The sequence below is a fragment of the Gigantopelta aegis genome, chromosome 7 (assembly GCF_016097555.1).
Source record: "Gigantopelta aegis isolate Gae_Host chromosome 7, Gae_host_genome, whole genome shotgun sequence".
NCBI lineage: Eukaryota > Metazoa > Mollusca > Gastropoda > Neomphalida > Peltospiridae > Gigantopelta > Gigantopelta aegis.
The window spans coordinates 39,039,890-39,062,935 of NC_054705.1; the positions used below are offsets into that span (position 1 = coordinate 39,039,890).

General features: G+C 41.1%; 1 protein-coding gene across 1 annotated transcript in view; it reads right to left on the minus strand.

Annotated features, from left to right (window-relative positions):
* LOC121377278 (beta-1,4-N-acetylgalactosaminyltransferase bre-4-like) overlaps nt 1-23,046 on the minus strand; it is a 77,168-nt gene that overhangs the window by 48,979 nt on the left and 5,143 nt on the right. The window contains exon 2 of the mRNA XM_041505211.1: nt 18,093-18,606. Within this exon, the coding sequence (XP_041361145.1) occupies nt 18,093-18,606 (514 nt within the window). The remainder of the gene's footprint in view (nt 1-18,092; nt 18,607-23,046) is intronic.

Here is a 23,046-nt window from a genome sequence, read left to right on the forward strand (position 1 = left end):
CCACAAGATGGACCGCACTGCCGAGTACACCACACTCAAAGAGATAATTAAACCACTCTTGAAGAGGGTGGCTGAAAAAGTGATTTCTCACATGGAAATACCCGATGAGGAATCAGACGATGAGGATTCTGAGGAAGAGGACACCGAAGACTAGACTGTATATAAGACGTCTCCTTTGCCATAACTGTCATAGATGCTGAAGCCATCGAAGATTGAGGATCATGTGGGAAGACTACTTGAAAGACATTTATTATGACTCATCAAACCCGGCTAGTTTTTCTGGTCCAGATAAGCTCTACAGATATGTCAGAAAAGCAGGGAAATACGTCATCAGCAAAAACAATATCAGAAAGTGGTTGCAAAACCAAGAGTCTTATAGCTTACATCGTTCAGTCAGAAGAAAATTTGCTAGGAACAGAATCGTGGTCACAGGAATCGATGATCAGTGGTCGGCTGATCTGATGGACATGGTGAAGTTTGCCAAGTTTAACCGAGGCTATACCTTTATATTGGTGGTGATCGACGTCTTTTCCAAATATCTGTGGCTGAGGCCTTTGAAAGATAAGAAAGGACTGACAGTGTCTAAAGCGTTGGAAGATATATTCCAAGAAGGTAGACAACCCAATCGAATTCATTCAGATAGAGGTATGGAATTTAGAGCAAAAGACGTTCAAAGACTCCTCAAACAATGGAACATTCAACATCTGCTCGCCAATAACGAAACCAAGGCAGCAGTGGCAGAAAGAGTCTTAAAAACGATTAAGGCACGCATGTACAGATACTTCACCTATAAACAATCCTACGAGTACGTCGATCGTCTGCAGACGTTTGCTGACAGCTATAACAACACCTTTCACAGAACCATCGGTATGGCTCCAGACAAAGCCACTAAAAACAAGGAAACCTCTATATGGTAGAAAATGTACTGGCCCAAGAAAACTGTGAAGCCAGTGAGGAAACGTTTTCGATTCAAGGTTGGAGATCAAGTGAGACTCACTCATTTGAGGAACGTTTTCACAAGAGAATATGACGAGCGCTGGACTGGAGAGATCTTTATCGTCTCACAGCAGATCACACGTGATGGACCACCCGTGTACAGAGTGAAGGACTATAATGGCGAAGAAATCCATGGCACTTTCTACCAGTCAGAGCTACAGAAAATGGACATCAAAGAAAATGGTCTGTGGAAAGTGGAGAAGATCCTAAACACTAGAGGCCGAGGGGTCAACAAACAGAACTATGTCAAGTGGTTGCACTGGCCCAAGAAGTTCAATTCTTGGATACGAGCCTCTGATGTTCAAGCTATTGAATAGAACAATAAATGTACATTGTAGATAGTTTTGCCTTTAAGGTCTGTTGATGTAACCCTATGTGTGTCCATTTTATGCATGTGTAGTAGTCTCTAGAGAGACCAGAGACTGTAATTAGAAATAAATGAAAAACCAAACCAAAATTCCGCCAGCCCACACAAGTCCCGCTCGAATCGATGGACGGATGGGAGGTATGGCACTGCGTCTGTTATTACTGCTAAATTAGTTAGAGTGGTTCAATCTGGAGTTCCCTATTTAACACTTGATTTGGGGGGGGGGGGGGGGGGGGGGTATCTATATTACACATGGGGAAAACACAGTCGATGTGAAGGGTAGGTTCTCTTTTTAGTTTGGGGAAATCTATTTTCGACATAACATGAATTTAATCACGTGGGGGGGGGTTCTATATTTAGCTTTGGGAAACCCTAGCTATTTTTAGCGCCTGTCGTGGGCTTCGACGGGCGTGCATAACAGACCAGTCTCTGTGTTTCGTATAGTTTAACCGTCCCATACAATAATGGGTGTTTAGTAGTTTGGGTGGAGTCGGGTGTGGTATGCAGCTGGGGCGTTTATAGCTTCCAGCGTGGGTGGGTTGGGTACATCACGAAGGGTGGCCATCACAAGGAGGGTTACCTCGTTCTATTTTTAGCTCGATTGGGAAACCCCATCGATTTTTAGCGCCTCTCGCCAGAGAGGCTCGCGGGAGGCTCGGTGGGAGAGGCTCGGTTTATCCTATGTTAATCCAATAGGGGAAAGTGTGCCAGAAACGGCAGTTTCCTACTACTCATAGAGGTCTAATTAACGAGCTACTCTCGATTCACTAATGTCAAAACATATATTAGTTCTGGAACTTTCTTTTTGGCCGACCGTTTAAAATTGCGCCCAATTTCCTCAACCCAAATTGCGCACCTTTTCTCTTTGGCATAATACTTTGCTCCATTCCAAATTCACTAGCACCATCACCGGCTCTTGTGCCCAGGACAGGCGTGCGCTACAGCAGCTTGCTCTGACTGTGCACGTAAAGCCCTATGACCTGACCTGACCTGTTATTGGAATTACAAAGTATACAGTAAAATAGATGTAAACAGTACAGGTCATAGCTCATAATTTTATTATACAGTTAACCTTTAAAGGCATATTGTCACAGACCACTGACCTGTTAAATTTGCCCTTACAAATGTTGTTTATTACAAATTGTTTAATGCCAAAAATATATATTGCTGGTCTCTGGCCAGGGCGAAGGGCGGGATGTAGCCCAGTGGTAAAGCGTTCGCCTGATGCGCGGTCGGTCTAGGATCGAACCCTGTCGGTGAACCTAATGAGCTATTTCTCGTTCCAGCCAGTGCACCACGACTGGAATATCAAAGGCCGTGGTATGTGCTATTATGTCTGTGGGATGGTGCAACACAACTGGTATATCAATTGCCGTGGTATGTGCTATTCTGTTTGTGGGAAGGTGCAACACAACTGGTGCTTCAAAGGCCGTGGTATGTGCTACCCTGTCTGTCGGATGGTGCATATATTAGATCCCTGTCTACTAATGGGACAGAGGATTTGTTCTATATATAAAAATTACCAAATAGTTGACATCCAATAAATCAATGTGCTCTAGTGGTGTCGTTAAACAAAACAAACTTTCTGGTCAGCGGGTCGGTTTTTTTCTTCAAAATTCCCGTGGTAGCTACAGCAGCGCCATCTATACCAAAAAGAATACTGTGCCGCCTCAAATAAAATATTGTGACGTACCATGTCATTATGCGTCCAAATGATGTCATTTGAGGGCAAAGTCGAAGTCATACAAGTTGCCTTGGCTCTATGGAAAATGGCATTGTGAAGAATAGTTTATAGGTAGTACTAAACCAAATAACTTCCGGCTGGGTCAAAGTTCGAGGTGCACCGACTTTTGATAGAGAAGTTAACACCACAAGTCCTGTGATTGGTGATAAATGTGAGTGTGTTGGTTGTAAAATATTTCCTCACGTATCAAGTAATACTAAATCAATTATTAAATACAAACACATTTTACATCCACTTTACAGAAAACGTTGAAACACATGTTTTTATTCAATGATATAATGATTATATGATGGGTCAAAGTTCGAGGTGCACCGACTTTTGATGAAGAAGTAAACACCACAAGTGATTGATGATAAATTATGAGTGTGTAGGTTGTACAAAAAAAAAAAAAATAGTTTCATCTGGGCAAAATATGTATGCAATTTTATTTCATCTAGTACCACTGTGTCAAGTAGCCTTGTGCTTGAAACAAGTATGGAGTACCTGTAAGAAAACAAAAGGGTACTCAAATTGTGTGTGGAACTAGGGTAGTCGTTATCTCTGAAATGAGCAGCTTGACCCCCCCAATTTTTTTCTGGTGTTTATGTCGATTGATACGCTACAGGTAGCAGTTGTAGCCAGATATGTTACTATTGTCGTCTATGGGATTTGATTTGGTGGTATACACTCTATAGGTTACCGAGTACCATGACGGAGCACACTGACCAATGACATGCGACCAGGGCAGATAAGAAGGACATGAGAGAAAAAAATAGTATTAAAATGTCCCCACTTTTCCTATGCAATCCATGCTTGTCCAAAAAAAATAAAGGAATTTAAAAAAAATAAACGAATCGCCGAGTCAGTTCTGGAACGTTGAAACGACCGAAGAGCAACATTTATGTTTTCTTTTGGCCTTATTATTAATATTTTTAACAGAATAATTATATTTTTATAATTACCCGTTAACATGAATAAAACACCAGTTACAGCAATGTTCATAACCTTGGCAAATACTTAATACAGGCGAACAAAATGAGGGATATGCTATTACTACAAACAACTTGATATATCTATATTTGTGTAACCCATATTGCCGATTGTTTATATATAGATATAGATGGATTGTTTTATGGGTATATGTGTATGTGTTTATGTAAGTCATTTTCCACCATTGTTCCGCACCATTGTACATAATATTGTATCTCATTGTTATAATGCTGATAAGTTGGAAAACTTAACGCAATAAAGAACTTGAACTTGAACTTGAATAATTGAAAACACGCCAGCTATTTCTTAAGAGAGCGGAGCGGATAATTTTACCGTGCTCGTATATAGTGTCCACAGATGTCGCAACGACCACAAATGTCACAACGACCACAAATGTCGCAATGCTACTGCAACCACGCATCAATAACGGGCACTTCAAGCGCTACATTACGTATACCAATGCATCTATTTTAATCTGTATATAAAATATGTGTCTAATCCATTTGTTAAAGCAAAACATATGTTTCAATCAATCAAATACTCAATGTATACAGTGTCCTACGAAATGTAATGTCATAATAAAGAAGAGTGGGGCGTAGCTCAGCAAAAGAGAGAGAGAGAGAGAGAGAGAGAGAGAGAGAGAGAGAGAGAGAGAGAGAGAGAGAGAGAGAGAGTGTGTGTGTGTGTGTGTGTGTGTTTTATGTTTTATTTAACGACGCACTCAACACATTTTATTTTACGGTTATATGGCGTTAGACCATTCTGATTAGCAGCAAGGGATCTTTTATATGCACCATCCCATAGACAGGATAGCACGTACCACGGCCTTTGTTACACCAGTTGTGGAACACTGGCTGGAACAAGAAATAGCTTAATGGGTCCACCAGGCAGGATCGATCCGACGACCCACCGCACCATTGGCTCTACCACTGATCTATGTTCCGCTCTCTAACTCAGCGAAAGAGCGTCCGCTCATGGTGCGGTGGGTCGTTGGATCTATCCTCCTCAATGGACTCATTTAGTTACGTCACGTGTTTCAGTCAGTGATCAATAACTGGTGCATCAAAGGACCGTGCTAAGTGATATCGTATGTATGGTGCTATCATAAAAGAACCATTGTTGCTAAGAGTAGCCAACATGGCAGCAACGGGTTTCAGTAGTCTTGTAAAACACACAGATTTTAGTTTACCATTTTCATGTACTATTTTACTTACGCAATTAATAAGAATAGTATCAGAACGTTCCGATGTGAATAATTTTATCATGTGTAAGGCACTGAGATCGCAAATTTCAATACACACACACACACAGAGAGAGAGAGAGAGAGAGAGAGAGAGAGAGAGAGAGAGAGAGAGAGAGAGAGAGAGAGAGAGAGAGAGAGAGAGAGAGAGTTTACAACATTCTTTCACTCGGGACAGATAATTCATAATTCCTCGTAGCTCATTAGTTATTCTCTAAATATCTTCACCAATCGCAGGGGTTGTATATATACTAGTGGAAAAAAGTAACTGTGTATGGTTATCATGTTGATAAAAACATAATTTCAAGACATAAAACGATAAAATTATCATATAGCATTATTTATTAGGCAATTAAGCAAAACGTCAATTCATTTAAAATGTCACAGCATCCGTCATTTCATCGGTATTGGGGATGAAAGACATGGGGGGTAAAAAAACAGTTCACAAAGTTAATAGCGCGTATGGCCACCGTTTGCGTCGATGCAGGCCTGGCACCATCGCCTCATAGAGCCTACCAAATTGTTGAAGAATGCCTGGGGAATGCCGTTCCAGATCTGTACTAACGTCTGACCAAGCGCTCTCAACGTCAGCGGCTGGTTAGGCAGTGCACGTACACGACGTTGCATCTCATCCCAGACGTGCTCGATTGGTGCAAGATCGGGTGAGACCGCAGGCCACTGCAACACATCGATGTTCTGCTGTGCTAGAAAATCCATTACCACCCGGGCGACGTGAGGTCTAGCATTGTCATGCTGAAGCGTGATGTGACGTTGCTGTCCTTGCACAAATGGGATGACGTGAGCCTGAATAATGTCGTCACGGTAGCGTACAGCGTTCAAATTGCCATTGATGACCACAAGAGGTGTTCATCCAGTTGACGTGATGCCACCCCAAACCATGACACTGCCTCTGCCAAATGCACGTCGCTCCACAACACAGGCGTCACTAAAACGTTCTCCAACACGACGATACACTCTTGGCCGTCACTGCTGTCCAAGTGAAACCTGGACTCGTCCGTAAACAGTATACCCGCCCAGTCACGGCGATTAAAGTGCAAGTGTCTTCTACACCAAGCCAAACGTGCTACACGATGACGTCTTAGCAAAACTGAACGGACAGCCGGGCGTCGCGGACGGATACCATGTTCACGTAATCGATTCCGTACAGTTCTGGGATTAATGGCACGCAATCCAGGAATGGTCCGCGCTGTCAGACTTGCCGTTTGGAATCGATTCCTGAGGTGCACGAGTCTGATGTGGTTGTCCTGCTGTCGTGACGTCACGCGTGGACGGCCCGCACGTTGTTGGTCTCTGACATTACCAACATGTTGATAACGTCTCCACAAAGCCTGAATACTGTTTATGTGTACACCAAATTGCGTAGCGACAGCGCGATGGCGCATACCAGCCTGGATCATGCCAATTGCGCGAAGGCGGTCATTTTCGTTTAGCCTGGGCATTGCTCTGCTACAATTTTCAACAGAAATAACCTGCTTTTCTGTACCCCCGGTTGGCATGCAATGACCCGACAGTTGAAAAGTCGACAAAAACGTGAAAAGTAACATGTTGGGAGAAAAAAATGGGAAAAATATGTTCATGTTCCCAGAAGCAAAACTGCACGTGCAAATACGGCATTGACCCAGCTATTGTGTGGCGGTGCGTTCACTGGTAACATGTACAAAACATCAGGCTAAAATATTGAGTAGTTTTATTTTCATCCGATTTTTTAGGTTACACAGTTACTTTTTTCCACTAGTAATATATACATACATACATGTATACACATATATATGTTTACGGAATAAAAATGCTGTGGAGAAATACGGTTCACGGCAATTTTTCTGTTAATATAAAATGCACATGTTATGAACTGTCAATAGAGTTCATAGACCACTAGTTATAATAATTAAAAAATACATCTTGAGAAACAAAAAAAAACCACAAAAAAAAAAATCAAAAAAAATCAAATTTATTCCACGGCAAAACAAAACGTGCTAAAGAGAATGAAAAACTCCGCGGCAATCTCTATGGCATTGCCGATTGCCGCGGGCAGTTGCAGGGTGTTTGTGTGTGTGTGTGTGTGTGTGTGTGTGTGTGTGTGTGCGTGCGTCTTTGTGTGTGTGTGTGTGTCTGTGTGTGTGTATGTGTGTGTTTGTATGTGTGTGTGTGTGTGTGTGTGTGTGTGTGTGTGTGTGTGTGCATTTGCAACCTCATTGCCTTACATATCATAAAATGATTCACACTAAACCGTTCTGATATTATTCTTATTAACTGCATTAAAATAGTATATGAAAATGGTAAAATAAAATTTATATGTTTTACAAGACTGCTGAAACACATTAATTACTGTCAAACCCGTTCCCGCCACGTTCGCTAATCTTAGCAACAAAGGTTATTTTATGATAGCATACAATAGCACTTAGCTCGGTCCTTTGATGTACTAGTTATTGATCACTGGTTGAAATACGATATAACTAAATGAGTCCAATGAGGAGGATCGATCCTTGGACCTCTCTAACCGCAGTCGAACGCTCTTTCGCTGAGCTACGTCCCACTCTTCTCTATTATGACATCACAGTCCGTGGGACCCTGTATACATTGAGTATTTGATTCACTGAAACATATATTATAGCTTTAACAAATGGATTCGACACATATTTTCTTCTAACTTACTAGGTCTTCTGTAAACCTCTATATAACAAAGAACTTACAAAAGTCAACTTTATTAGCAGGTGGTCGTTATATATAGATTAAAATAAATGCATTGGTATACGTAATATAGCGCTTGAAGTGCCCGTTATTGATGCGTGGTTGTTAAATAAAGGTGGCCTTTATAGCAGTTCGACCGACCATGACTCACACTAACATTACTTATATGGTGCTTAACATTGTACGAGAGTCATTTTATCCAGCAGTGCTTTTTCGCAGTATAATATTGATTTGACATCGAGTTTTCAGACCACTAAGTTGGTGCTAATAATGAAACATTTTAGGGGATGCTACAGTGGGAATAGATCCTGTAATCCTGTCGAGCAAGGGACACTATATTTGAGCTAAGAGTATTGCCCCAAAAGGACAAAACAAGAAAACATTTTAAAAACGTCAATGTAAATTATGACATTTGTGGTTGGTGAGTTGCGTCATTTGTCGTTGTGACATTTGTGGCGTTCAGCGTTGTGACATTTGTGGTTGAGACCTTTGTGACATTTGTGGTCGATCGTGTGACATTTGTGGTCGATTAAAAAAAGTAAAGTTTGTTTTATTTAACGACGCCACTAGAGCACATTGATTTTTTATCTTATTATCGGCTATTGGACGTCAAACATATGCTCATTCTGACACTGTTTTTTAGAGGAAACCCGCTGTCGCCACATAGGCTATTCTTTTACGACAGGCAGCAAGGGATCTTTTATTTGCGCTTCCCACAGGCAGGATGGCCTTTGTTGAACCAGTTATGGATCACTGGTCGGTGCAAGTGGTTTACACCTACCCATTGAGTCTTGCGGAGCACTCACTCAGGGTTTGGAGTCGGTATCTGGATTAAAAATCCCATGCCTCGACTGGGATCCTAACCCAGTACCTACCAGCCTGTAGACCGATGGCCTAACCACGACGCCACCGAGGCCAGTTTGTGGTCGATTAGGGTGTATACTACCAAATCAAATCCCATAGACGACAATAGTAACATATGCGGCTAAAACTCCTACCTGCAACGTATCAACCGACATAAACACCACGGATATAAATACTACCACCCCTTACACTTAAAGTGAATCAGAAAAAAATGGGGGTCAAGCTGCTCGTTTCTGAGATAACGGGTAGCGTCTATGACTACCCTAGTTTCGCACAAAATTTGAGTACTTTTTTTACAGGTACCCCATACATGTTTCAAGCACAAGGCTACTTGACACATTGGTACTAGATGAAATAAAATTGCACATTTATTTTACCCAGATGAAACTATTATTTTTTACAACCAACACACTCACATTTATAACCAATCACAGGACTTGTGGTGTTCACTTCTCTATCAAAAGTTGGGTGCACCTCGAACTTTGACCCAGCCGGAAGTTATTTGGTATAGTACTACCATTAGGACATTTGTGGCAGTAGCATTGCGACGTTTGTGTTCGTTGTGACATTTGTGGTCGTTGCGACATTTGTGTGCACTACACTCATATACCACGAAGGTTTAGAGCATGTCTGTCCCGGGTCCCTAACCTGGAACTAGTTTAGTAGTATCTATATTACCAATCGATAAACTAGATTAATAAATAAACGGGTGGGTGAGTGGATTTTTTTAACAGCATGCCAGCACAATGCAAATTTAGCTCTCGAGTTCATACGAATTAATGAAAGTCAATACAAACGTATCACGGTCTATCGGAAACGCGTTGTTGTGTATCACGATACATCAGCGCTCCTTTTATTTATAGGGATAAAAAGCATTGGCATTATCAACAGTCGATTTATTGATCGCTGGTATTATAAAAATGCTCGTGTACGCCAAGCTCAAATCTCGTTTCACCATTGTTTTAAAGAAACAGCCATTTTAATGCTAGGATCAGAATACCAACTGTCACGACGAAGTTGGCCAAATGGATCGTTGCGTTGTAATTGCCCCAACTGCCGACTTACTATGGGTGCGCTTAGATTAACACATAATATGTTGTGTAAGTCGTATACAACGAGAATCAAAGAGTGCTCAGACTAGCAACTGGACAGTCGTAGAAGTCGTCAGAGCAAGAAAAGTTGACCAACTTTGTCGCGGCAGTTGGTAGTCTGATCCTAGCATATGATGTTTCCGACTAACAGTCTTTTTTTTTAACGACAATGCTAGTCTCAGACTACCAACTGCCACGACGGAGTTGGCCAACTCGCTGATCTCACGACTTCTACGACTGTCCATTTGCTAGTCTGAGCGCTCTTACATCTCGATTATCGTCGTATATCCTCATCCTATGCATGTGAACACAGGGCTTCTAGATTATGGTAGCCCCACTCCCATTGCTAGTGATAGTCAGTGTTCGGCTAGTAAATAACTACTATAGCCATGCCCGATGGCTAGTGAAAGAAAATTGACACATGCTCAGTGTTCGAGATTAACGGTATCCCGGTATCTCGGGGATACCAGAATTTAATTTTGGATACCAGACTTCAAGAACCCAGTATCCCACCGGGATACCATATAAGGTTCTTGTTTGTTTTTTTAATCCTGCATTTTTATTTTTTGCTGAAACGTTGAAAGTCATCATTTATTGGTGAAGTTAAGTAACAGTATTTTTGAGCTCTTACGCAGTCTAATGCTATGCCGTAACAATATCTCCCTCAACTCGTACCCAGTCTAATGCTGGGTACCGCTAAGTGGCTGTTGGATGGTTCCTCCCTTCAAATTTTATTTGAGATATTTATTCCACATCTGCAGAAAATTTGATACAGGTAGGTTTATCATTAGTAATATTAGAAACACTGAATTACTGCTAAATATTAATTTATGTCAGTATTACGCAAAAATAGATGCAGCAAATCGTTTTGCCAATTTTGCCAATGTTATTTATGAATTTCATTTAAGTGGGATACTAAATTTTCAGGTGGGATACCAGATTTTGAATTGTTAGTATCCAACTGGGATCCTGCTCAAAATGTTTAATATCGAACACTGATGCTGCATTAAGTCTATTTTGTAAATATGAATATCCTGCAAGCCTCAAATGTCAGGCTTTTTAAGCTCCATCTCCATCTTTAGGTGACATATCATGTTATTACTATTAGTAAAATTGTATTTACTTAAAGTAGGGTTAGTGAATATCTAATCATGGCTAGTAACTGTTTTATATGACTTATCCTTTGGCTAGTGGACGTTTATAACGATTCTAGCAGCCCTGGCGAATGCATGTGTTAAACTTGAATGTGAAAACGTTTCTCTTAGTTTTGTTATTTTTAAAGGGACACACCCTAGTTTTTAAACACTAAGGCATATGTTTTTTTTACTGTTATAGCCGTTTTTGATAACTGAATTCACACTTTACTTAGATTTTATGGTTATTTTTAAAGGGACATGCCCTTGTTTTTAAACACCAAGGCATATTTCTGACTATTATAGCCGTTTTTGATAACTGAAATTATACTTTACTTAGATTTTATGGTTTAGATTATCAGTTTCCGTACATTCGAAGTGTTTTTGGTCATCATTGTGTTTTTAATATCACAAAATACATTTCTCATATTTTTAAAAACGGACGTGCGTCTGAGAAGTAACAGTTATGGAGTCGAGTTTTAGTCTATTTTAGAGGGTATTTCACCATTTCAAAAGTCACAGACTCATGTTTGACTGAATTGTAACTTTATCCAAATGTGTCACAGGTTTGTAGATTAAATAAACTTAGTGTTAATTTTCACGGGCTGAAACTAGGGACTGTTCCTTTAAAGGTGTTTTTTGTTTATCATAACATGGAGATGTATGAAAAGCATAGATCCGGGGATCACAGCACCGACATTCATGAAAGGTTTATCATAACATGGAGATGTATGTAAAGCATAGATCCGGGGCCCACAACCCCGACATTCATGAAAGGTTTATCATAACATGGAGATGTATGTAAAGCATAGATCCGGGGATCACAGCCCCGTCATTCATGAAAGGTTTATCATAACATGGAGATGTATGTAAAGCATAGATCCGGGGCCCACAACCCCGACATTCATGAAAGGTTTATCATAACATGGAGATGTATGTAAAGCATAGATCCGGGGATCACAGCCCCGTCATTCATGAAAGGTTTATCATAACATGGAGATGTATGTAAAGCATAGATCCGGGGCCCACAACCCCGACATTCATGAAAGGTTTATCATAACATGGAGATGTATGTAAAGCATAGATCCGGGACCCACAACCCCGACATTCATGAAAGGTTTATCATAACATGGAGATGTATGTAAAGCATAGATCCGAGGCTCACAACCCCGACATTCATGAAAGGTTTATCATAACATGGAGATGTATGTAACGCATATATCCGGGGCCCACAACCCCGACATTCATGAAAGGTTTATCATAACATGGAGATGTATGTAAAGCATAGATCCGGGGCCCACAACCCCGACATTCATGAAAGGTTTATCATAACATGGAGATGTATGTAAAGCATAGATCCGGGGATCACAGCCCCGACATTCATGAAAGGTTTATCATAACATGGAGATGTATGTAAAGCATAGATCCGGGGCCCACAACCCCGACATTCATGAAAGGTTTATCATAACATGGAGATGTATGTAAAGCATAGATCCGGGGATCACAGCCCCGTCATTCATGAAAGGTTTATCATAACATGGAGATGTATGTAAAGCATAGATCCGGGGCCCACAACCCCGACATTCATGAAAGGTTTATCATAACATGGAGATGTATGTAAAGCATAGATCCGGGGATCACAGCCCCGACATTCATGAAAGGTTTATCATAACATGGAGATGTATGTAAAGCATAGATCCGGGGCCCACAGCCCCGTCATTCATGAAAGGTTTATCATAACATGGAGATGTATGTAAAGCATAGATCCGGGGCCCACAACCCCGACATTCATGAAAGGTTTATCATAACATGGAGATGTATGTAAAGCATAGATCCGGGGCCCACAACCCCGACATTCATGAAAGGTTTATCATAACATGGAGATGTATGTAAAGCATAGATCCGGGGCCCACAACCCCGACATTCATGAAAGGTTTATCATAACATGGAGATGTATGTAAAGCATAGATCCGAGGCTCACAACCCCGACATTCATGAAAGGTTTATCATAACATGGAGATGTATGTAACGCATATATCCGGGGCCCACAACCCCGACATTCATGAAAGGTTTATCATAACATGGAGATGTATGTAAAGCATAGATCCGGGGCCCACAACCCCGACATTCATGAAAGGTTTATCATAACATGGAGATGTATGTAAAGCATAGATCCGGGGCCCACAACCCCGACATTCATGAAAGGTTTATCATAACATGGAGATGTATGTAAAGCATAGATCCGGGGCCCACAACCCCGACATTCATGAAAGGTTTATCATAACATGGAGATGTATGTAAAGCATAGATCCGGGGCCCACAACCCCGACATTCATGAAAGATTTATCATAACATGGAGATGTATGTAAAGCATAGATCCGGGGATCACAACCCCGACATTCATGAAAGGTTTATCATAACATGGAGATGTATGTAACGCATAGATCCGGGGCCCACAACCCCGACATTCATGAAAGGTTTATCATAACATGGAGATGTATGTAAAGCATAGATCCGGGCCCCACAACCCCGACATTCATGAAAGGTTTATCATAACATGGAGATGTATGTAAAGCATAGATCCGGGGCCCACAACCCCGACATCCATGAAAGGTTTATCATAACATGGAGATGTATGTAAAGCATAGATCCGGGGATCACAGCCCCGACATTCATGAAAGGTTTATCATAACATGGAGATGTATGTAAAGCATAGATCCGGGGCCCACAACCCCGACATTCATGAAAGGTTTATCATAACATGGAGATGTATGTAAAGCATAGATCCGGGGATCACAGCCCCGACATTCATGAAAGGTTTATAACATGGAGATGTATGTAAAGCATAGATCCGGGGCCCACAACCCCGACATTCATGAAAGGTTTATCATAACATGGAGATGTATGTAAAGCATAGATCCGGGGCCCACAACCCCGACATTCATGAAAGGTTTATCATAACATGGAGATGTATGTAACGCATAGATCCGGGGCCCACAACCCCGACATTCATGAAAGGTTTATCATAACATGGAGATGTATGTAAAGCATAGATCCGGGGCCCACAACCCCGACATTCATGAAAGGTTTATCATAACATGGAGATGTATGTAAAGCATAGATCCGGGGCCCACAGCCCCGACATTCATGAAAGGTTTATCATAACATGGAGATGTATGTAAAGCATAGATCCGGGGCCCACAGCCCCGACATTCATGAAAGGTTTATCATAACATGGAGATGTATGTAAAGCATAGATCCGGGGCCCACAACCCCGACATTCATGAAAGGTTTATCATAACATGGAGATGTATGTAAAGCATAGATCCGGGGATCACAGCCCCGACATTCATGAAAGGTTTATCATAACATGGAGATGTATGTAAAGCATAGATCCGGGGATCACAGCCCCGACATTCATGAAAGGTTTATCATAACATGGAGATGTATGTAAAGCATAGATCCGGGGCCCACAACCCCGACATTCATGAAAGGTTTATCATAACATGGAGATGTATGTAAAGCATAGATCCGAGGCTCACAACCCCGACATTCATGAAAGGTTTATCATAACATGGAGATGTATGTAAAGCATAGATCCGAGGCTCACAACCCCGACATTCATGAAAGGTTTATCATAACATGGAGATGTATGTAAAGCATAGATCCGGGGCCCACAACCCCGACATTCATGAAAGGTTTATCATAACATGGAGATGTATGTAACGCACAGATCCGGGGCCCACAACCCCGACATTCATGAAAGGTTTATCATAACATGGAGATGTATGTAAAGCACAGATCCGGGGATCACAGCCCCGACATTCATGAAAGGTTTATCATAACATGGAGATGTATGTAAAGCACAGATCCGGGGCCCACAACCCCGACATTCATGAAAGGTTTATCATAACATGGAGATGTATGTAAAGCACAGATCCGGGGATCACAGCCCCGACATTCATGAAAGGTTTATCATAACATGGAGATGTATGTAAAGCACAGATCCGGGGCCCACAACCCCGACATTCATGAAAGGTTTATCATAACATGGAGATGTATGTAAAGCATAGATCCGGGGATCACAGCCCCGACATTCATGAAAGGTTTATCATAACATGGAGATGTATGTAAAGCATAGATCCGGGGATCACAGCCCCGACATTCATGAAAGGTTTATCATAACATGGAGATGACTGTAAAGCATAGATCCGGGGCCCACAACCCCGACATTCATGAAAGGTTTATCATAACATGGGCCCCGGGGCCCACAACCCCGACATTCATGAAAGGTTTATCATAACATGGAGATGTATGTAAAGCATAGATCCGGGGCCCACAACCCCGACATTCATGAAAGGTTTATCATAACATGGAGATGTATGTAAAGCATAGATCCGGGGCCCACAACCCCGACATTCATGAAAGGTTTATCATAACATGGAGATGATGTAAAGCATAGATCCGGGGCCCACAACCCCGACATTCATGAAAGGTTTATCATAACATGGAGATGTATGTAAAGCATAGATCCGGGGCCCACAACCCCGACATTCATGAAAGGTTTATCATAACATGGAGATGTATGTAAAGCATAGATCCGGGGCCCACAACCCCGACATTCATGAAAGGTTTATCATAACATGGAGATGTATGTAAAGCATAGATCCGGGGCCCACAACCCCGACATTCATGAAAGGTTTATCATAACATGGAGATGTATGTAAAGCATAGATCCGGGGCCCACAACCCCGACATTCATGAAAGGTTTATCATAACATGGAGATGTATGTAAAGCATAGATCCGGGGCCCACAACCCCGACATTCATGAAAGGTTTATCATAACATGGAGATGTATGTAAAGCATAGATCCGGGGCCATGAAAGGTTTATCACAACCCCGACATTCATGAAAGGTTTATCATAACATGGAGATGTATGTAAAGCATAGATCCGGGGCCCACAACCCCGACATTCATGAAATGTTTATCATAACATGGAGATGTATGTAAAGCATAGATCCGGGGCCCACAACCCCGACATTCATGAAATGTTTATCATAACATGGAGATGTATGTAAAGCATAGATCCGGAGCTCACAACCCCGACATTCATGAAATGTTTATCATAACATGGAGATGTATGTAAAGCATAGATCCGGAGCCCACAACCCCGACATTCATGAAATGTTTATCATAACATGGAGATGTATGTAAAGCATAGATCCGGGGCCCACATTCATGAAATGTTTATCACAACATGGAGATGTATGTAAAGCATAGATCCGGAGCTCACAACCCCGACATTCATGAAATGTTTATCATAACATGGAGATGTATGTAAAGCATAGATCCGGGGCTCACAACCTCGACATTCATGAAATGTTTATCATAACATGGAGATGTGTGTAAAGCATAGATCCGGGGCCCACAACCCCGACATTCATGAAATGTTTATCATAACATGGAGATGTGTGTAAAGCATAGATCCGGGGCCCACAACCCCGACATTCATGAAATGTTTATCATAACATGGAGATGTATGTAAAGCATAGATCCGGGGCCCACAACCCCGACATTCATGAAATGTTTATCATAACATGGAGATGTATGTAAAGCATAGATCCGGGGCCCACAACCCCGACATTCATGAAATGTTTATCACAACATGGAGATGTATGTAAAGCATAGATCCGGGGCCCACAACCCCGACATTCATGAAATGTTTATCACAACATGGAGATGTATGTAAAGCATAGATCCGGGGCTCACAACCCCGACATTCATGAAAGGTTTACGTTCGATGCCATATGTTACCCTGAATTGATTTTATTAAATACTTAGCACGACTTAATAATCTGTTTGGAATTTGCATTCACATGTACATTATTAATATTATGTGGATCAGTTACGAATGATGTTAAATGCATCAAATCTTGACATCGATAATCGAATACGAACATGTTTATATGTCACAGATGTCTTTCACACATAAAATACAAAATTATAATGCACACATTTATGATATAAGGAAGGAAATGTTTTATTTAACATTTTATTTATGGTTATATGGCGTCGGACATATGATTAAGGACCACACAGATAATGAGAGAGGAAACCCCTGTCGTCACGTCATGGGCTACTATTTTCGATTAGCAACAAGGGATCTTTTATATGCACCATCTCACACACAGACAGGATAACACTTATCACGGCTTTTGGCGTACCAGTCGTGGTGCACTGGCTGAAGCGAGAAATAGCCCAATGGGCCCACCGACGGGAATCGTAAACTTAAGAAGACAATTGAATGATTTAAAAAAAAAAAAAAATTGGTCTAGTTATATCTCTTTCTGGGCCTACCGTCCTCGGTGGCGTCGTGGTTAGGCCATCGGTCTACAGGCTGGTAGGTACTGGGTTCGGATCCCAGTCGAGGCATGGGATTTTTAATCCAGATACCGACTCCAAACCCTGAGTGAGTGCTCCGCAAGGCTCAGTGGGTAGGTGTAAACCATTTGCACCGATCAGTGATCCATAACTGGTTCAACAAAGGCCATGGTTTGTGCTATCCTGCCTGTGGGAAGCGCAAATAAAAGATCCCTTGCTCCTAATCGGAAAAAGTAGCCCATGTAGTGGCGACAGCGGGTTTCCTCTCAAAATCTGTGTGGTCCTTAACCATATATCTGACGCCATATAACCGTAAATAAAATGTGTTGAGTGCGTCGTTAAATAAAACATTCCTTTCTTTCTTTCTTTTTCTTTCTGGGCCTCGTTCCACGAAGCGATCTTAACGCTAAGATCACCTTAAATGTATACAGTCGTTATATACTTACGGTGATCTTAGGGTCAAAATTGCTTCGTGGAACAGGGCCCTGCAACATTGCCTATTCGGGGGGCGTTGTGGTTGCTATCTCAAAGTTGCCCTTTAGCTTCAGTCCTTCGGAGGGCTGAGTGACGTCATAGAAAATACTAGTATTATGTACCTGATATGGGCGGAGTCTGCGGACACGGTTCAGTGATGTTGGTGCTTGATCCCTGAGTCTCGGAGAATGCCCTTGTCGTGTGACTGTCATTTGCACTGGTTGGACTTTGCCCTGGGTTTTGTTGACCCTGTAAACCGCCGACAAGCAACTGCCGAGGTGTTCCACTCGTTCCGTTGAGTTTCGCCACATAGTCATTCCCATTTCCACCTCCTGAATCGCCCGCACCGAAATCTGACAGGTTGGACCTTGTAGTCCCATGATCACCAGATTTAAATCCCATTGAACGTATAATGCTGTCGCTGTGTTTAGGAGAGTCGTGTAAATCCGTGTCATCTCCGTAGATTCTTGTATTAAAGATTGATAGATTAAAAAGAAAGGGCACGCTGAATGTGTTAGATTTCCATGAGACGGCGCTGAAATATAAGGCACACGGTACGAGACCTCCGACGAGAATCACCAAAAACAGTAATTTTATCACTTTCATCGACAGATGCGGAAAGAGGCTCGGTGTCATCTGGAATAGGAGAATTTATACTTTTTCAAATTCAAATTCTTTGTTGATTTAAGTTCTTACAACTTACAGACAGGATAGTACATACCACGGCCTTGTGGAGCACTGGCCCCTCAACAGAGAGAAAACAATTGAAATAGTGACATTTGTGTTCATCTTTTTTTTCTTTTTTCTTGCTATATATATATATATATATATATATGTATATGTATATGTATATGTATATGTATATGTATATATATATATATATATATATATATATATATAGAGATATATATATATATATATATATATATATATATATATATATATATATATATATATATATATATATATATATGTATATAGTTTATTGCATTAAGTATTACAAAACACTTATAGCAAAGTATAAATATATCTCAATAATGAGTCGGCTATGGAATTAAACAACACACAAATTAAAAAAAAAAAAACAGTAATAATAATTTAAAATAAATATAATATAATAATAATAATAATAATAAATAAATAATAATATAAAAAATATATAATAAAAAATATATATACAATACAAAATAACACAACACAATAAAATACAATACAATACAATACAATACAATACATAACAATACAATACAAAATCAGTGAAGACATTATTGGAACACTAGAACTGGCAATGATGTGTGAAAGAACAGGTAAGACGTTACTGGAACACTAGAACTGGCAATGATGGGGCGGAACAACAGGTAAGACGTTACTGGAACACTAGAACTGGCAATGATGGGGCGGAAGAACAGGTAAGACGTTACTGGAACACTAGAACTGGCAATGATGGGGCGGAAGAACAGGTAAGACGTTACTGGAACACTAGAACTGGCAATGATGGGGCGGAAGAACAGGTAAGACGTTACTGGAACACTAGAACTGGCAATGATGGGGCGGAAGAACAGGTAAGACGTTACTGGAACACTAGAACTGGCAATGATGGGGCGGAAGAACAGGTAAGACGTTACCGGAACACTAGAACTGGCAATGATGGGGCGGAAGAACAGGTAAGACGTTACTGGAACACTAGAACTGGCAATGATGGGGCGGAAGAACAGGTAAGACGTTACTGGAACACTAGAACTGGCAATGATGGGGCGAAAGAACAGGTAAGACGTTACTGGAACACTAGAACTGGCAATGATGGGCGGAAAGAACAGGTAAGACGTTACTGGAACACTAGAACTGGCAATGATGGGGCGGAAGAACAGGTAAGACGTTACTGGAACACTAGAACTGGCAATGATGGGTGAAAGAACAGGTAAGACGTTACTGGAACACTAGAACTGGCAATGATGGGGCGGAAGAACAGGTAAGACGTTACTGGAACACTAGAACTGGCAATGATGGGGCGGAAGAACAGGTAAGACGTTACTGGAACACTAGAACTGGCAATGATGGGGCGGAAGAACAGGTAAGACGTTACTGGAACACTAGAACTGGCAATGATGGGGCGGAAGAACAGGTAAGACGTTACTAAGACGTTAACACTAGAACTGGCAATGATGGGTGAAAGAACAGGTAAGACGTTACTGGAACACTAGAACTGGCAATGATGGGCGGAAAGAACAGGTAAGACGTTACTGGAACACTAGAACTGGCAATGATGGGGCAGGTAAGAACAGGTAAGACGTTACTGGAACACTAGAACTGGCAATGATGGGGCGGAAGAACAGGTAAGACGTTACTGGAACACTAGAACTGGCAATGATGGGGCGGAAGAACAGGTAAGACGTTACTGGAACACTAGAACTGGCAATGATGGGTGAAAGAACAGGTAAGACGTTACTGGAACACTAGAACTGGCAATGATGGGTAAGACGTTAAGAACAGGTAAGACGTTACTGGAACACTAGAACTGGCAATGATGGGTGAAAGAACAGGTAAGACGTTACTGGAACACTAGAACTGGCAATGATGGGGCGGAAGAACAGGTAAGACGTTACTGGAACACTAGAACTGGCAATGATGGGGCGGAAGAACAGGTAAGACGTTACTGGAACACTAGAACTGGCAATGATGGGGCGGAAGAACAGGTAAGACGTTACTGGAACACTAGAACTGGCAATGATGGGTGAAAGAACAGGTAAGACATTACTGGAACACTAGAACTGGCAATGATGGGTGAAAGAACAGGTAAGACGTTACTGGAACACTAGAACTGGCAATGATGGGGCGGAAGAACAGGTAAGACGTTACTGGAACACTAGAACTGGCAATGATGGGTGAAAGAACAGGTAAGACGTTACTGGAACACTAGAACTGGCAATGATGGGGCGGAAGAACAGGTAAGACGTTACTGGAACACTAGAACTGGCAATGATGGGTGAAAGAACAGGTAAGACGTTACTGGAACACTAGAACTGGCAATGATGGGTGAAAGAACAGGTAAGACGTTATTGGAACACTAGAACTGGCAATGATGGGGCGGAAGAACAGGTAAGACGTTACTGGAACACTAGAACTGGCAATGGTGGGTGAAAGAACAGGTAAGACGTTATTGGAACACTAGAACTGGCAATGATGGGGCGGAAGAACAGGTAAGACGTTACTGGAACACTAGAACTGGCAATGATGGGGCGGAAGAACAGGTAAGACGTTACTGGAACACTAGAACTGGCAATGATGGGGCGGAAGAACAGGTAAGACGTTTATACAGCAATCGATTGACGTTTGGAACGGGATTTAGCTCAGTCGGTTGAGCGCTGGCTTCAGGTACCTGCGTCACAGGATCGAACCACCTCGGTGGATCCATTTAGCTGATTGGGTTTTTTCTCGTTCCAACCAGTGCACCACAACTGGACAAAGGACCTTGGTATGTGCTATCCTGTCTGTGGGAAAGTGCATATAAAAGATCCCTTTCTGCATTAGGAAAGATGTAGCGGGTTTCCTCTGATGACTACGAGTCAGAATTATCAAATGTTTGACATCCAATAGCCGATGATTAATTAATCAATGTGCTCCAGTGGTGTCGTTAAACAAAACAAACTTCTTCGACTGATGTTTAAGCATGGTAAAATTAATCAACTTAGCTAGATTTATTATAATTCTCTGATTATTCGAAGACAAATTTTGATAGAACTTTTGCATATTTGGCCATCTATTATATATTTTGGGCAAATGGCGCATCTTTAAATCACGATACTTTGGACATATTAATACAAAATGATATTCATTTTCAGTAACTTGCATATTACAAAATTTACAAATCCGATATTCGGAAGGCATTTGGTTATTTCTGTCAGTTTGACACAAAATACTATGAAAAAAAAAGTTTGTTTTATTTAACGACGCCACTAGAGCACATTGATTTTTTTATCTTATCATCGGCTATTGGACGTCAAACATATGGTCATTCTGACACTGTTTTTTTAGAGAAAAACCCGCTGTCGCCACATAGGCTACTCTTTTACGACAGGCAGCAAGGGATCTTTTATTTGCGCTTCCCACAGGCAGGATAGCACAAACCATGGCCTTTGTTGAACCAGTTATGGATCACTGGTCGGTGCAAGTGATTTACACCTACCCACTGAGCCTTGCGGAGCACTCACTCAGGGTTTGGAGTCGGTATCTGGATTAAAAATCCCATGCCTCGACTAGGATCCGAACCCAGTCCCTACCAACTTGTAGACCGATAGCCTAACCACGACGCCACCGAGGCCGGTCCAAAATACTATGAGAACTTAACCTCGGTCTACACAAAGCAATCCGTAATATTGATGATGAAATGAATGATAAATAACTTTCATACATCAAATGTTATTTAAATTGATTATACTGGTTTAATTATGACAACTAGTGTCGCTGGTCATTCCACTGTTGGAGATAAATATTATTAATACGCTAAAGGGACATTCCTGAGTTTTCTGCATTGTAAGATGTTTCCGACTAATAAAATATTTCTACGATTAAACTTACATATTAAATATATTTTCTTGTTTAGAATATCAGTGTCTGTATATTCAGTGTGTTTCAGGTCGTCTTAATATTTGTAAGAAGGCAAAACTGGATTTTGTCTTGAAATAATTTCGTACGTACAAAAAAAAATATTTTAGGAAATAAAATGAAATTTAAGCTAGTACAAATATTAGAATGATCAGAAACACGTTTAATATACAGCCACTAATATTTTATGAAGAAAAATATATTTGATATTTAATTACAATCGTTAAAAAGTCTCTGTCTCTTAAAAATTGCAGCAAACTCAGGAAAGTCCCTTTAACAGGAAAATGCACAATAAAACTTTGATTTAACCATAGGTCTGATATCCAAAGCCTATTCAACAAACAGTTTACACTGTGAGCCCAGTTTAAACCATTATACGATATGTTCACTAAAGCATGTTTTCTTAAAACATCATAGAAGTTAGGTTACATAATAGAAGTTTTATTTTAAATTATTTTCAACCAATATTTAATT